At 40.3% G+C, this 17,087-nt stretch overlaps 1 protein-coding gene across 1 annotated transcript; it reads left to right on the forward strand.

Moving 5' to 3' along the window:
• Positions 1-2,723: 2,723 nt before the first annotated feature.
• Positions 2,724-9,018, forward strand: LOC130204939 (programmed cell death 1 ligand 1-like). The gene is made up of 6 exons (XM_056431955.1): positions 2,724-2,946; positions 3,142-3,399; positions 3,533-3,631; positions 4,626-4,892; positions 6,439-6,549; positions 8,807-9,018. Exons 1-6 carry the CDS (start codon positions 2,892-2,894, stop codon positions 8,854-8,856), a joined length of 840 nt encoding a protein of 279 aa, XP_056287930.1. The 5' UTR covers positions 2,724-2,891; the 3' UTR covers positions 8,857-9,018.
• Positions 9,019-17,087: the final 8,069 nt, after the last annotated feature.

Genomic DNA, 17,087 nt, shown 5'->3' on the forward strand with positions numbered 1-17,087 from the left:
TCTTACTGGACACATGACACTTGATATTCCACCTTTATAGGTTCACAATCAACCCTTAAAATAAAGTAGTCATATTGTCAGTTGTGCCTTTTTTTCATGTCATTTCTAACACAATCATTCTCAAATGTTGGTATGATCTCAAGAGCCATACTCAAAGCATGTAAAGGCAACATTTCAATGTAACCAACAAAAGTAAATAAACAATAAGCATTAAACACCATTGCCCTATACCTTAGAATGACCAACTCTTTTTCTCTCAGTGCACACTACAGTAGCATGTTGTACGACTCAATGCACTGTAGATGATGGATGTCTTAGAATAAAAATAGTTTCAACAAGATCTGTGTCACAAACCTTTCTCTGCATTGCCATTTTCATCTGTTTTAACTTATAACCTATGTTATAAAGTTCAGAACAATTTAAGATTTCCCAGGGGTCTCCAAAAGGGAGGAAACGGTGGCAAAACATAAACTCCCTCATGACAAAATCATTGATAAGATCAGGTAACTATCCTGTTTCTTTGAAGCAAAATATGTGCCAACATAAACATGCTGCTACACAATGGTCATACAGTAATATTGTACTCTATGAACCAGTGTGATCATCCAGATAAGTAAGGGAAGGTTTTAGATACTTTCCATCTCTTGTGTTTGGGAATTCCACCTGACTCGCAACTTAGTGATGTCTACATGTTAAACGCCATTCAAGTTTCCATCTTTCCCAAATGACGCACGTTGACTTGTGTGAACATGAATCTCTTTGCTGTTGAAGCATTTGCAAATCAACACTGACTGAACATTCCAGTTTACTTTGTACTGCTGTAGCCAGTTGGTAGTTATGGTCGTGTGATGTTATCAGTGGAAATAAACTAAGTGCATGTAGTTATGTGTCCAACTTTGTGGAACTTGTATTTTACTTGTATATTTCCAGGTCCTACAACTGTATAATTCTTCGACATAACATTTTAGAGGAAAATGTATAGTTTATACTTTATTACTTTGCAGTAAACAATTTGACATACAGAACATGTATGTACAAATAAATCTCCCCTGATTAAACAGACTAAACACAATCTATAAAGCAATTGCATCTTGCTCCCCCTCAGCTACAACATAGTGGTAATCCAGTAATATACCATTTGATGATGTGGCATTCTGTTGCATAATGACTACCTTTTCATGTGATACTTTCAGTAAATGTTGATGATACAACAGTGTTATTTTAAGAAAGATTGTGATTGTATCTAAATACTAACACGTGTTTTAAGGTTTCTGCAGTTGCAATAGATGCTCAGCCTCACACCATCGACACCAGACTCCACTTTTCAACAGGAAGTTGTTGAATTGAGAGGCAGAAACACAGAATCGCTCCCGGTTTCAAATGCTTCCTGTTGAACCAATTTGATTATATATATCTGCCAATCACGGCGGAGCGTTTACTATCAGCATCAAAGCTGTTTTATGACTTCTAGATAAAGCCAGATAAGATGTCTGCTGCTGCTTCCCCCTTACAGGAACTGCAGAGGTCTATTTCCGTGTCAACACTGGCTTTGACCTAGTTATTGCAATGATTAATCAAACAATAGGCGACTTGTTTACTGCAAGATGCAATGGTATTTATAGTGGGTTTTCTCACATCGTCATTCACAACATGACCATCAACTGCTATTTGCTTCTTACTGTTAACAAATACGTGAACTCGCTTCTCAGAGGTTTAGGTTGGTCAGGATTGTTGAAAACGACGAGCTGCAACATGTGTGTTTGTGGGCGTCAGCTCTTTCCCGCCTTCAGCCTGTGGAGGAACTTCCTCTAATAGCTCACAGCTCTGCGGACGAGACTTCAGATCAGTAGAGCTGAAGGAAGAAGGAAGCTCCGGATGAGAAGCAGCTGGTTGTGGCAAGACCACCAGGTAAGAACATGTGATTGAGTAAAAAACAATGGTTCATGTTGTCCTTACTGGTAAACATAAATAATAATAATAATAATAATATGTTAAACGATTACTACGACTACTAATATTAATATTATTGTGATGTTTATTATTATTGTTGGTATCAATTTGATTGTTATTATTATTGATAATTTGCTATGATGACTTAATTATCTATATAAATAGTATGTTTCTACTTTGTCCTACTTTCTACTTTTTTTCTCAAGAATTATTGATCCGTTTTTTTCCTTAAAATGTATTTTGCCATTTACCGCTTGTGTTTGAATCTATAGGTCGGCAGCCTGATGGACAATTCAGTACTCTTAATTATAGTAAATACTGTATGTTCACCACATCCTTTTTGTAAGAAAGTGCTTAATAAATGATGCTTATAGTGAACCAAACAGCTGTTAGAGTTGAATAATCAATGACAGCTCGCCCACATGCAGGTACAACTATACTCCGGAACTAGAGTTGAAATTTCCATTTCAAAGGAAATCTGCAGAGAAAATGACTTATCATCACTTCACAGCTCACTCTATAAACAACATCTTACCGAGACACTTTGAGATGTGTATGATATGGTGCTAAGGGAATAACATATGACTTGATTTGTGGCAAGAGCATATTAACAGGATTCACAGTCTGGAGTCACCGTCGTAATTAATTACTTAAGTTAACTTTTGACTTTCACCAAAACGGGATTTGTTAGCATTACCAGAAACAGTTTGTTTACAAGTAGAAAAACAACTCTGTCTGTGTGTATGTGTGTGTGTCTGTGTGTGTGTGCGCGTGTGTGAGTGTTGACACAGCTCCAGAGCCATCCATCAGCATCCTTGATGCTACGTCATCAATAATAAACCAATGAGGAAGTCATTTGCTCTGCAGAGCTGATGTGTCCAGTAAAATTATTCAGGCAAATATTAATACATCTCCTTTTGGTTTCCTCCTGATAGGTCTCAATGGACTGGGCCCTAATTGTTGTTTTGCAAGCGATGTTTCAGCCTTGTCTCTCAGGTGCGTCGTACAAATCCAACAGTGGAGACAATAATGAACATAAAAGGACACAAAATGCATCTACATTAAACATTTCTTTTATTATTACAAAAACTGAGTACAACCATCTCGTGTGTTTCATTTGAAGTTGATTATTGGTTCAGGGCTGTTTTTAGTGGCATACATCCTGACATTATCCTGTGTTATTTCCTGCAGTGTTCTTTACTGTTGAGGCCGAGCAAAGCACGTACAATTCAATGTTCGGAGGAGATGTGATGGGCTGCAGGTTTCAGCCGAAACTATCAAATCCTTACGCTGACCTGAAGGTGACCTGGCACTGGATCAGCTCCGACATGATTCGGGAAGTGTACCGCATGGATAACTGGAAGGAGCACACGGCGTTCCTCGATCCGGACTATCGGGGTCGAGCGAGGCTTCTCACTGAGGAGCTGCAGGAAGGCCGCTCCAGGATACAGGTCAATACTGGCAGAGATGTCTTCAGATTTACACATTTTGGTTTATTGTACATCTAGTCTATGAGGGCGTAATGTGCAATCTGACCACAAGGACATCTAAGGATTCTACGTTCTTCTCTTTGTCACCTAAAATGTCTCCAGGCTCAGGATCAATGACTCTGGGAGCTACCAGTGTGTGGTCATGACAGATGAAGGAGCGGATTATAAAACAATGAGTTTGTCGGTTGTAGGTGAGTCACAAGGCTGGGACTCTTTGGGGGTTTTTAGTCAAAGATTCAGGGGCCTTGTTCCGGTAATGCTCATGGTCACAGCATGTGGTCATTTCTGGGAAGTCACTCCTTACACCTCGTGATGAAAAGAAACTAAGACCAATATTACTCAATTTGGTAAAGAATGCTTTGGGCTCATTTCAACTTTCCTCAAAATCTTCGTCTTATCAAGATAGATAGATAGATAGATAGATACATAGGTATATATAAAGATAGATAGTGTCATGTGTGGTCACGGTTGTCGCAGCAAGAGAGGACCCAAACGCCGACATTACTGCACAAACTATTTAATTACAAAAATCACAGACCAGACCAGACAGGAACGACAAAGACGCGGACCAAACAGTAAGAAGCCACACTGGGAATGAGACGAACAGGGTTTACATACACAGGCAGGTGGAGGTGATTGGACAACGGGGAACGAGACACAGGTGAACACAATGAGGGCGGGGCCAGCAATCACACAGAAGGAAACAATCAGGGCCAGGGCAGACAATCACAGGGAGACAGATGACACAAGGACTTCAAAACAAGACACACAACTAGACACAAACTCCAGATCATGACAGATAGATAGATACATAGGTATTTATACTGTATAGATAGATAGGTATATGGATTTAAATATGTATATGGATAGATAGATAGGTGGATAGATAGATAGACAGAATACAATAAAATAGCAGAGCAGGAAATATTACATTTAAGAAAATTAAAGAATTAAATAATAAAGAAAATGAAAAAAATGCATAACTATATATAAGTGAGTATAAAGTATATAAAGTGAAAGTGGTGTGATGGTATTTGATGTTTATTCAATTTGAGGATGATCTGGCCGGATGTGGTTTATTACACAGTCGTATAGCACTCAGATCACTTGAACTTAATCATACGATTGTAGGTAGTGTTATATTAGGGAGTAATTATATATTTGTCATGTCTCGTTTTCCCATAGCACCTTACGACGTAGTGACTAAACGCATTCAGAAGGCTGCAGAGGAGGATGAGGTGCTGCTAAGCTGCCAGTCTCAGGGGTACCCCGAGTCTTCTGTTGTGTGGCAGGAGGGACGCCGGCAAAGACTCAACCCCGAGACCACTTCCGCATCACGTGCAGACCAGCTTCTCACAGTCACCAGTCAGATACGCGTCAGATCATCAGATAAAAACAACTACACGTGCTCCTTTACAAATTATGGCAACTCTGAAATATTTCACATTCCAGGTACATTTTTATTCCCTTTCCGAGCTTTCTTCCATGACAGGACTCAAAATATTTAACCAGAGAGAATATGCAAGGACACAGGTGGGTTTATGTGTTGACCGTTTAATGGCAACATCTCCAGGTCAAGCATGGCCAGTGAGCTCAAGACTGTACTTTAGCACAGATGTACTTTACTCAAATATTTTCTATTTTAATGCTATACTTTATACTTTAATTCGACGATTTGACAGAGGCAAATATTGTATTTTTTTTTTTTTACATTTATTTGATAATTGTGGTTAGTTACTCAGAGATTTTAATTTAATAAAAAAATAACTAAAAAAAAAAAAAATATTATATTATATATATACTGTTTATACCCCCCACAGTGTCAGCTTGTCAGCTGTAACATGTGTTAAATTAATTTAATTTTATTTTATAGTCCAATAATATATATCCTATAAATTCAGGCCATTTCTCTGTTATAATATTTTTTGATTTTTTTTTTTTAGTTTACTTTGATGATGATTTTTTTTTTGTTTGCATGCCGTGCCACACACTTCTACTGTAGTAGTGTTCCTCCCACCATTTAGACGTGTGTTTCCCCTCATGGCAGCCGCGGTAACAGGACATATAATATCATCATTTGCACACGTATCAAATTGCGGTTTCCTGTTATGTTCACATTTTCATGATAGAAATATATCTGCTGCCAACCCACACCAAATATGATTTTGCTCACAAAGAGGAGCTTTATGAGGTTTCCAGAGTATCAACACAGAGAAGCTGTAGGGGGTGTTTGGGTTCGTGCTCCGACTCGGCAGAGTGTTGGAGTTCTATTACAAGAGATTCGGTCATGTGATGAAATGTGTCGTCTTTGTGTGTGTTTGTGTAGGCTGCTTGTGTTTCTGCTTGCAGAGGATTATTTGCTCTCTTGGATGAAGTACTTTTAAACTTCCATCCATCCATCCATTATCAATACCGCTTCCTCCTCATTAGTGTCGCGGGGGCGCTGGAGCCGATCCCAGCTGACATAGGGCGAAGGCAGGGGACACCCTGGACAGACCGCCAGTCCATCTCAGGGCCCACATAGAGACAGAGAACCATTCACTCTCACATTCACACCTATGGGCAATTTAGAGATCAATTAACCTGCTGCATGTCTTTGGACTGTGGGAGGAAGCCGGAGAACCCGGAGGGAACCCACGCTGCCATGGGGAGAACATGCAAACTCCACACACTTTTAAACTTGATAAGCTTAAAAGTGTCAGATTATTTTAAAGCTAAATAAAGGAAAACAGCCTGTAAATAAAACAACAAAAAGAAGAAAGTAAAAGAAGAAAATGAGTACACAAGCATGAGTCATTAAGTGCACTTTTAGTTCTTAACCAGGAAGGTGAAGTTTGCAATGGCTCAATATTTGGTCAATTTGGTTATTTCCCGAGTGGTCAAATACATTAAAAGCATATCACTCACGAAATGCCAGCACATGTCCTGGCCCTGTCGTTCATGAGTTACAAGTTTTGCTGCAAATTTGAACACCACTCCTTCTTCATCCTTTTCCCAGATGACATCCCTGTTCCTCGTGTCAACAACGATCTTCTCATCGTCGCGTTGAGCATCAGAGCGATAATGGTCGTCATCATCATTGCACTGCTCATGTACAGACGGCAAAAAGGTAACCAGTCCCTCAACTCGAGGCACACCAGGCGTGACGATGCATCACAATTCAACTATGGTGAAATATTAAAGTGACAAAGAGACAAATGGCAACAATATAAGATTGTTCTTGCAATCGTACACGTATATGAAGCAGTCCTCACAGCGGTACACAACAACAGATACTTGTGTATCAGATTATTATTCAAATTATAAGCAATTTGTTTGAAACACTGAGGTATTCAATCTGCAGTGCCGGAGGCCGTGTGTGTGCTGGTTAGGCGTGATCGCTGCAGGGCCGGGTTAACCTTCAGAATGTTCTCCTAAAATCTGCAGTGAATGAATTAGAAAATCTAGTTGTGTATCTTTTTATTTATTCTTTATCCTTTCATCATGGTAATTATTCACAGTGGTTTATTTTTGAACTGTTACTCCCCCTATGAAAAATGACTTTTTAACAGAACTTCCTTCTCCGACCTGAACCTCAAACAACCCCAAGTAGTGAAGAAAACATTAGTCAGCGTCGACAGTGTGTCCTTCAGGTGTCAAAGCCATTGCATCCGAGCCGTGTTTACTTTTTGTCTTTGTCGAATAGGCAGAAGAACAACTGGCAGACGGTGATAGATGTGGAGACAAATTATTTTTCCACTGAAAGTATTTTATAAACCGTTATGAAATGTAGATGTTAGTTTTGTCTCCTGACGTGATCTGCCGTGCATGTTTTCATCTCAGCATGACAAAGCTTTTTGGACCTTATTGGGTCTCAAACAAGTTTGGAAACACCTAGGTCGGTGGTTGTTTATGTGACAGGGGAATTTGAGGATATTTGTTAATGCTCGGGTTGTTTTTCAGTCTAGCACATTTGTTGTTTGTATAATTCCCCTAAACAAACACCAACATCATTTCAATAGTCACGGTATTAGACATTTCTCCATATACAAATGTGTAAACATGATAAGAAGTGTTACTTCAGCTACAGGTCCAAAACCTTACAGATAGTATTTTAAAGATTATATTAGATTACTATTTCAAAAAAAGTATACAAATATTGTATGAAATTGAGAAAGATGCAATGGAATAAATAAAACAAATTCAATTCCAAAACATTATAATACCATACAAACCAATATACATCACCAGCGACATTTAGAAAGCTAAGTTTTGAAACAAAGAATGTCCTGGATTATTTGAATGAAATGTTCTGAAGCTATTTGAATACGGTGCCAAAGCAACTTCCATCCTTCCATCTCTTCATACTTAATTACATACAACAAAGTAACACAGTTACGCATTGATAATGAAAAATACTTCTATAATCGCATTTCCAGTAACAATGTGATTCTTGTCTGGTCCCAAACATTAAGACAAGTTAGTTAGCCCGTTAGTGGGAGTGTTTCTGAACGTCAGTCCTTTTAGAAAAGTGAGGCGTCAATGGAGTCAATATCAATAAGTAGGCTCATATTTGTGCTATAATATCTTGTATCAGTCGGCAAACTATTCCTCTTTCCTGGAGCCATTTATACTCCAACAGAGAACGCTTGAATACAATTGTATAGTGAAACTTTGTATGTGGACAAATCCAGATATCTCAGCTGCTTTAATATTTGTTTGTGTAACAGTTTAGCTCCACGCCTTCCTTTTTGTAATAGTTGTTTTCATCCTGTCACACCATCTCATCAATCCAACTCCCCTCACCTGCCTCTGATCACCTCGTTAGTCCCTCATTCCCTTCACCTGGTCCTCACGCCCTTCTCACCTGCAGCCCATCCCCTCATTAGTCCCTCACTATTTAGCTCCCTCACTTCCACTTGTCCTCTGCCAGATTGTTTTGTGTTTTCGTGCCAAGTTCTCCAGCGTTATTAGAGTATATTCCTGACCTGCCTGCCCTGACCTCTGATTCTCTGCCCTGCGCCTTTTTGGACTTGTTTGCTTCTTCGACTGATCTCCCGGTTTTGACCCAGCCTGTTTCCAACCAAAGACAGTATTCTTTGTGACTCCTGTCTGAGTCGTGCTTTTGGGTCCACTCTAATAGCGCCGTGACAGTTTGGGTGTGTCTTGCTTACAATCTCAACCCTGCTTGTTTTTTCAGCAAGGGTCAGACTGTGAATCTTCAAGCTTTACTCCCAGAAGCAGGAGAGACACGTTTCCTTGACGGACCCCCAGGAAGCGGGAAGACGACCGTAGCCCACATCGTGGTGTCTTCCTGGACTGAGGGGTCCACACATGCCCTCCATAACCTCCTCCATCTCAGAACCCTTCAACTTCTCTTGTTTCAGGAAATAACAATTCAACTTTCTCTCATGGAAAAGATATCAACAGAGGATGAGCTGAGGACGTGTGTGTGACTACCAAAGACATTAAGCACTTGTTACATGTTACACAAACATGTGTCTTATGTTTTGTGTTAAGCCAGATATGCTGCAAAATGTGACTATTTAAATATGTGCTGTAAATACTATTTCTGCATCTTTTAAAAGGCATTTTTATTAAAAATTTACCATTTATCAATTATTTTTGGATGGAGAATCTCCGGTACAATCGGTAATCCACCTCAGTTTTGTTTGTGCTTTTCACAAAACTCCTGAAAGTGGTTTCAGCTCCACTACTAAACCCTCTGTTTCCAGCATATCTGAGAGTTCAAACAATTTATTAATGACTGCAGTTGTTTCTGTTCGTTGTCAGTCCGTCATTTGCCGGCTTCCAACCAAAGCAGGATAGCTTGCTGATTCCAGTAATATTAGATTAAAACTAGGGCTGTGAAACGATTAACATTTTTAATCGGATTAATCATTTTTTTTTTGTGATTAATAATATTATTATCGATATTCTATATTATTTAGAACAGAGAGATTTTTTAAAATATATATATATAATACATTTATACTACATTCTTGCTATGCAGCAGTGCTGCAGCAGTTTTTTTATTGGAAATTTTAATATCATCTCATACATTAATCAGAGAATTCTAAACCCTACTTCCCTTTACTAACCTTACCCCCCCATTCAATGTTGTCAAATGTGTCAATTGGGGTCAATTTGACTGACCCCTTTTTTTTTTCACCGTCAAACCGTCAAATCAATCATATTTATTTATTTATTTTTTTTTATTTTAAAACAAACAAAAAACAACAAAACAAAACTAAACTTGGTTCACACTTAAAATTAATATTAATTATTTTTTTGAGGTTTTAATTGTTGTTTTCAATGAAACCTGAGGTAAATGTAAATGTAAAATAATAACAGGGAGGGTTAAGGAGGCTTTTTGTTTTTGTTTAACTTTTTCCACCCATTTGTAATCTAAACTCTCCCAATTGACAATCTTGAGTTTTTTTTTTTTTGACTTTTTTTTTTTTTGAGCCTGTGGCGCGCCAGACGGAGTCGACGCGCGCGCCAGACGGAGATGACGCAAGTGAGACGCACATGACAGAGAGAGTGCTGATACGATCAAGAACAGAAGTTTAAACAGAGAACAAAGAAAATAAATAGAGAGACGCTAATGGGGGGGGGTCATCTTTAATGTCATGATCTCTAATGTCATGCGATCGATACGCCGCGATCGATTGATCGACTGCGTCTGGAGACCCGGATCCAGTGGTAGTAAAAGGTGTAATAAGGTTGTCAAAAGAAAGGGGTGAACCTGCGGAACGATCGGAAGAATGATTACGAGTGAACAGAGAAGTGGTGAGAGTGTATTCATTTTGCAAGCTCATTTTTTTTTTTTTGTTTCGACGACTTTTTTCGTGACGACGACGAACAACAGACGGATTGAATGCGTTTAAAAAAAAAAAAAAAAAAATATCAAAAAAAAAAAAAAACTTAACTGAGTAAAAATTTTATTAAGCCACTAATTAAAACAAACTTTTTCTTTCATTTCTGTATGTCCATTCTCCAGCAATTGAAACGTCTTATCGTACATCACTAGCGTAATCAGTGGATAAATGCTTTACATTAATTCATAGATGGATACACAACAGCACATATAGAATAATTTAAGGAATGTTCTGTAGAGAAAACTGAAATAATCCCTTTTTATTTATTCTTCAGCTGTGATGAACACACCGGGGGTCCTTCAGTTTATTCACGTGAGATGATTGAAATGAGATGTTCAGACACTCGGGAAGATTAAATCAGTTGTTTACAGAAACATGACAAAAGCCGTCTCATAAAAGACAGAGCAAGCGGTTAAAACAGTATTTTATATTCCAGTGTAATGTTTTGGCTGTGCTTGATATCTGCTGGTCTGAGTAACCGCCCAGGTATGTTTCATAAAAGTTTCTCTTGTGGCTTAAATAATTACATTGTCATCCTAAAAAAACCTAAACTTTTGTCATTATATTGGGCCATAATCAAAACTAAAAACAGTCATAATACGACAGGGTTTAGTTAATTCAGGCAAAGTCTCTTGGTACTGTACATTCTGTAGATGTGTTGGGCGTAAGTAAGAGAAGTGGTTTATCATGCAATCGTGGTTTGGAAAGCATCTCCTGTTTACCTTCTTTTTAATCCAACATAAACACACATGCTACTATTGGAATTTATCTTCACGAACACTTGAGAAAACAGCCATTTTATACATATGTTGTAAAGGAGTGTTTGCGAATTAAATAATGACATTTAGGGTGAAGTATTGCTTTTAGCTCGTTTTATTAGTCTCACTTTCAATAATAGGAAAACACACTTTCAATTATATAGCATTTTTGCATTTAATAGGTTTATTTGACCTGTGATGAATTACTTGTTTATGATAAGCTAATATATGTTGTTATTATTCTTACTTACTATCTTTAACTCTCTAGTTCTTCCGTTACAAACACAAATAATGGTGGTTTCCATCCCTGCTGACATCATAGTTTCACTAGATGGTGCCATGCCCCTTTCATGCAGCCCCAGTGTGGGAGCTGAACAAGGGATCTGATCTCAGTGGATTATGAACCCATGAAACTATGTTTTTCTTACATTGAATTAAAAAGGTCTCAGGGGAAATAATTTAGACAACAACAAAGGCTACAGCTATTTGATAAAAGGAAGATTGTTGAGAGGGAACTGTGTCGCTCTTTAGTATCTTTTCTTATATTTCACTATCTAGAATTAATATCTTATTATGTTTCATGTCTATTTGATTCATTTTGATCCTGTTTTATGTCCTACATTGTTAGCACTCAGATTAAGTTGTTATGTGTGTGTTTATCTGAATAATCATAGGAGTGTCCTGGCAGCAACACATGAACAGGAACATTTGAGGAAAGCTTTCAATGTTTTTATTTTCATACTTTTTTGTCTTCCACTTCAAGAGCATTCTCTTTCAGAAACATGCATCATTTTGAGATTCTGTGCCAAAAAAACAACCTTCGTCCAGCTGTCCAAGATATTCTCATCATCTATTCAATCTGAGAAAAATGCTTCCCCTGAAACTCAACTCCCCGACAGAGCTGTTCCTATACCCCATCCTACCCCCAACAGTAACACACACACACACACACACACACACACACACACGCACACACACACACACACACACACAGGGAGAGTTAACCCCATCAAAAAGGACGGTCTCCGACATGCGCGGCCCCCATTTCCTCCTTCAACGTCAACCTCCCAGACCAAAGAGGCGGTCTCATCGTTTGGTAATTAATATTCGAGAGACGAAGAGAGCATCGGGAAACAATTATTCAATAACGTATGGATGTAAATGCACGCTGTGTCCACACAAAAACACACACACGCACAAGTACATATATATCACCGTGATCGACTCTTCCAAGATCAGGTTACTCCCATACGTGTAACACGACTGGAGAGAAGGACACGAATGAGCTGGATGGACGGTGACATCGTGCATGATATAAATACATGTAAAGCAGTTCAAAATGCCTCGTTGTGGAAAGGTGCCATGCACATATATAAACTTGCATTACCCAGTGTACGACACATTGTACATCTGCACTGTGCCGATGCAGTAAAATGTAAGAGCATATACAACATGTATTATTTATATGTGTGCAAAAGTAGAGAAATTGGTGAATTTCCTAATTTTATACTTAAAATTGAGGTGGCTTTGTGGTTAGATCCCCATTGCAGATAAATCACAGGTTTGACCACCACAACAGCCCGAAAACAAATATACTGGGCCACTTAAGAGCTAAAAAAGCTCAAATGTAAGTACAAAAAAACATACTGGTTGTATAGTCTATATCTGCTGAATGCTTTATGGCCTTAATCCAATTCCATATCTTTTTTTCTTAACTACCGAATACGGTGGTGAGGAGGATGGGGCATGATGGGGCGGCGATGTGTTGATGGCCCAAAGGATGCCACACTTGTTGTTGTCACCGGAGTCTAACGCACGACTCCAGTCTGCATCCCCATAGTCTCCGCCAGCTCTGAACCAGTCGGTCTGGTAATTGGGATCAGATGAGTGGCAGCGAAAGCGAGGCAACCTGGGTTCTCCAGGACCCGCGCGCTAACCTGGAAGCATTTATTTTATGGAAAAGATGTTTAGTTAAAGTGCTGCGCTGCAGCCTGCAGCCCAGCCCCTCTAATGACTCCAGCTCTCTCGCCTGGGCCTGGAGACAGAGCCCTGTGATGGATACGACTGGTGAAACAGGGACACACACACACACACACACACACACACACACACATGCTACCATCACCGTGCACTGTGATGGATATGACTGGTGAAAGCTCTGAACACTGCTTCCTGAGTCCTTCACTTCCTTCCTCCCAGGCCTCGGTCAGCCAAGCTGAGCCGGGTTTCGCTCGACTCGGGCCGGATTGGATTGCAGATTAACTGGCTTCCTGTCCAATCCGTTGGCTGCGTTCATCTGCTTTCCTAACGGTCACTTGTATTTATGAGCAAGCGGTGACGTTATTGAGGACGAATGAGTCTCTTCAGGATGGATGAGATCCGAGAGGGGGTTGTGGATTTACTGAGGGACAATCTTGTTTTTAGAATGGTATTGTGGAAAGAATTTAAGAAGACTATTAGCAATGACTCACTAACCAAATACAATAGAACTGTTTGTTTATGTACGTGCACATGCATGCTTTTCCTGACATTCAACAGCCTCCACCCCTTGTTACTTGTGCAGTGTGTCTTTCTCTCCTTCCGCACATGGCAGTGCTATTTTCTTGAAGCAGTTATTGCGCTGCAAAGATCTCCTTATGAACAAATCATTTGTGTCGATTATTGAGCTCTGAAAGTCAGATTTTTTTTAAGCAAGTGAAAACAACGTATCACAGTACACATGAACCAAAATGAATACATGTTCTTGGCTCTCGTGCAGCCATCTGCCGAATTATGTCTTGTTTACTCACCTGGATTTGTATTGTAAACAATTCTAACTGCCAGCAGGAGCAGATCAAATATTTTCACCGTATGAAAATATGACTTTCGAAGTAAATAAAAGAAGAAAAAACAACTCTTAGATGAGATCTTCTTGCATCCTAATCAACGTTACCAAAACGATGAATAATTATTTATTTATTAAAAGTGAGGATATTATCGTACAGATGTACTGCCACAATTCTATGTAAAAACATTTCAGCGTAAAGGGCGTGTCAGACTTTTACTTACTTATGTCATTTCTTCCTTGAAGGGATTTCAGATCTTAGATGTGGAGATATATTTGTAAATTGGGTCCATTGTTATTCCCTTCACCATCCCATCACTGCAGGGCTCCAACACCACCTACCCCAAAGCTCTCATCCTCCTCCCTCCCTCCCGCTGGCAGCCCTTGATTACACTCGTCTCCTGGGGGAAGGTTTAAACTCCTCAGAGATAGTAATATCGAGGGCACTACTGGCTAGTCACTTCAGATCAGGACGGGGGCAGGAAATGGCGACGGACATAAAGCTAAATATATAATTCCTCCCATGCCGGTAATCACGATGTCCAGACGATTTGAATTGACAGTTTAACCACTTTAGACTGAGGAACGCTTTGTTCACGTTTGAGAAGCAGGAGGTGTGTGTGCTGGAGCGTCTGGTTGCTCCCGACGATGGTTGGGGAGCCTCCTCGTGGGTGTAGAGGCTATTTGGGGGAAAGAGCGCACGTTCCACTGACTTAAAATGGCTCGCAGACCAGACAGGAGCAATTCTGTGAATGACTGACGTGGCAAGAACTCCGGAAGGAAACACTCTCCGCGCCCGGTATTAGTTCACCTGATTATTAGGATATCCAGCTTCCTCCTAAAATGGGCAGCCATTTCCCGGTTCGAGGCCGACAGAGCACCCACCTGGATTCGGCCTAAACGTGGTCTGCATTACAGCAGGCACAGCGAGGCCTCATGCCACACAGCGCAACCAATTACATCTATAAATATTAATGGTATAATCTGCACATATTCTTTTCCTGTGAGCCCGTTATCACAGGGTCAGAGATACTCTTACGAACATCAAATCCATTAAAAATGTTTCTTCAATTTGCATATGATGAGATTTTTGCTCCAGACGGGCTCTCTCGATGTGTCTGCCCCCCCCCATCATCACATCGCAAGAGGAGTGCATTTTGCATTCACGCGCTGATTGGATCCTTGATGAGATCTTCAGGGTGGCTTCACTCACTCTTACACTCCAGAGGTGATGAGAAGAGGGAGAGTGGTGTGTCTGTGTCTGTGTGTGTGTGTGTGTGAGAGAGATCTGTCCAATTCGGTCTCTGCTGAAGTGGTCGACTCAGTCGCCGCCCGGCTCCACGACCTCCTCAGCGGTTCAGCTGCTGCAGGAGCGGCTTGACGTTCAGAGTGTAATCACAGGCGGCACAACGGGAAGACACAACCGAGAGGGGAATCATATGTGTGTGTGTGTATATATATGTGTACATATATACACATGTAAAACAGAAATCTGCATGAAAAGTAGAGAAAGTGAGCAGTAGAACAATGCTAAGGAGGTGCAGAATGAAGTAAGGGAGGATGGAGGGGCAGAGAGAGAGGGAGAGAGGGAGAGGGGGAGAGCAACACAGTATTTTTTCCACAAGACAAGATTGTACTATTCCAGACAGTATCTGATAGTTGTGCTTTCCGAGAAAGAAGGACGCAAGGGATAAAATTTAATAAAGTAAATGCTATGCAACACTCAGAAATTACCATTTGATGATTTCAAGTGAGATTATGCAATTTTTGAAAGAATAAATCATTCAAGAATTCTTCCTCTTACAAATGAAAAACTGAATTCCTAAAAACTAAAAGACCCGTCCCCAATTTAGTAAACTCTGGAGTTGTGTTGCTTCAGCCTCACTTGGTCTGGTGTATGATCACTACTCACTTACTAATTTAGCAAACTTTTGCGATAGTTTACCTCATAACTGACATTACTGATAATGGACTCTACCCTACTTGTGCTATGTCACACTTTAGTCACCTCATTATGTAACCTTTGCTGGGTGATACGCAAGTATCGCCTTAATTCTCGAGTTAATGTGCTGGTCATGTTCCTTAGTATCCTGAAACATCACCTTCATCACGTAGTGCAAAAATATTTTGGGGTGAAAAATGAAGAACAATTAAGAAAGAAATGTTCACTTTTATTCATCCCCGTGGGGAAATTCTTCTCCGCATTTGACCCGTTCTTAGTTATTCGGGAGCAGTGAGCTGCAGTGAAGCGCCGGGGAGCAACTGAGGGTTCAGTGTGTTGCTCAAGGACACTGACACGCAACTGTGGGGATCCAACCGGCTACCTTGAGGTTAAAAAACACAGCTTTCTAAAGAGCTTGTTGTGAGTTAAAGCTGCAAGTTGGAACTGGTTATCTTTCTTCTCACAAATCAAACATCACTGAGCTAACTCAGGCTTGTATATTTATAGGAGCGGTCGCAAAAAGACGCAGCAGAACTTCCATATAGACAAACCTCTATTGCATTTGTAATCTCTCACACACACGCACACACATGAGAAAAGGCGGTGCTCGTAGTAGTAAACATTTGAAGGAACAGGGTAATTCACTTGATAAATGTCAACCAAAATGAAGCTATCAGCTGAAAGCAATTTCCTTGTGCTCGGCCGTGTTCTGCGCCAGGGACTTGGGAGATTTTCACCCCTCCATCGATCATGAAGCCTCTGTTTTCGGCCAAGGTACACAATGCCCTCAAATTGCTGACATATGGACCCAGAATCACCACAAAAACCTGCCGTTTCCACCCCGGCCCTCCCCTGTCCCGACTCAGCCACTCCTCCGCTAAACTCTTGTTTATCCAACGACTCTGGTCTGTTGAGGCCATTAAAGCGAAGCCGTCCAGGGAGACGGGGCAAATGGAAGAACTCCACATTGTGTAGCGTGCAACTGAGCGCCGCCGCCACCAAACACCACCGGAAGCTACCGAAGAATCTGCATCGTCACTATACCTCAAGTAATTCTGCCCATTTAAAAAGAGGTCGCAGAGTATTTTGACTGAGATTGATTGGTAGTTTACGATGTTGCCGCGCTGTAATCACCAAATGACCGGGTGGTTGGGAGAGCAAGTGAGTGGGCAAACTTTTTAAATTAAACCTGTCTGCCATGTGGGCTGCCTGGGACCAGTAGCTGAGGAAGCAAAGAAACATGACTAAGAGGAAGACACCAAC

The sequence above is a fragment of the Pseudoliparis swirei genome, chromosome 15, assembly GCF_029220125.1.
Source record: "Pseudoliparis swirei isolate HS2019 ecotype Mariana Trench chromosome 15, NWPU_hadal_v1, whole genome shotgun sequence".
Taxonomy (NCBI): domain Eukaryota; kingdom Metazoa; phylum Chordata; class Actinopteri; order Perciformes; family Liparidae; genus Pseudoliparis; species Pseudoliparis swirei.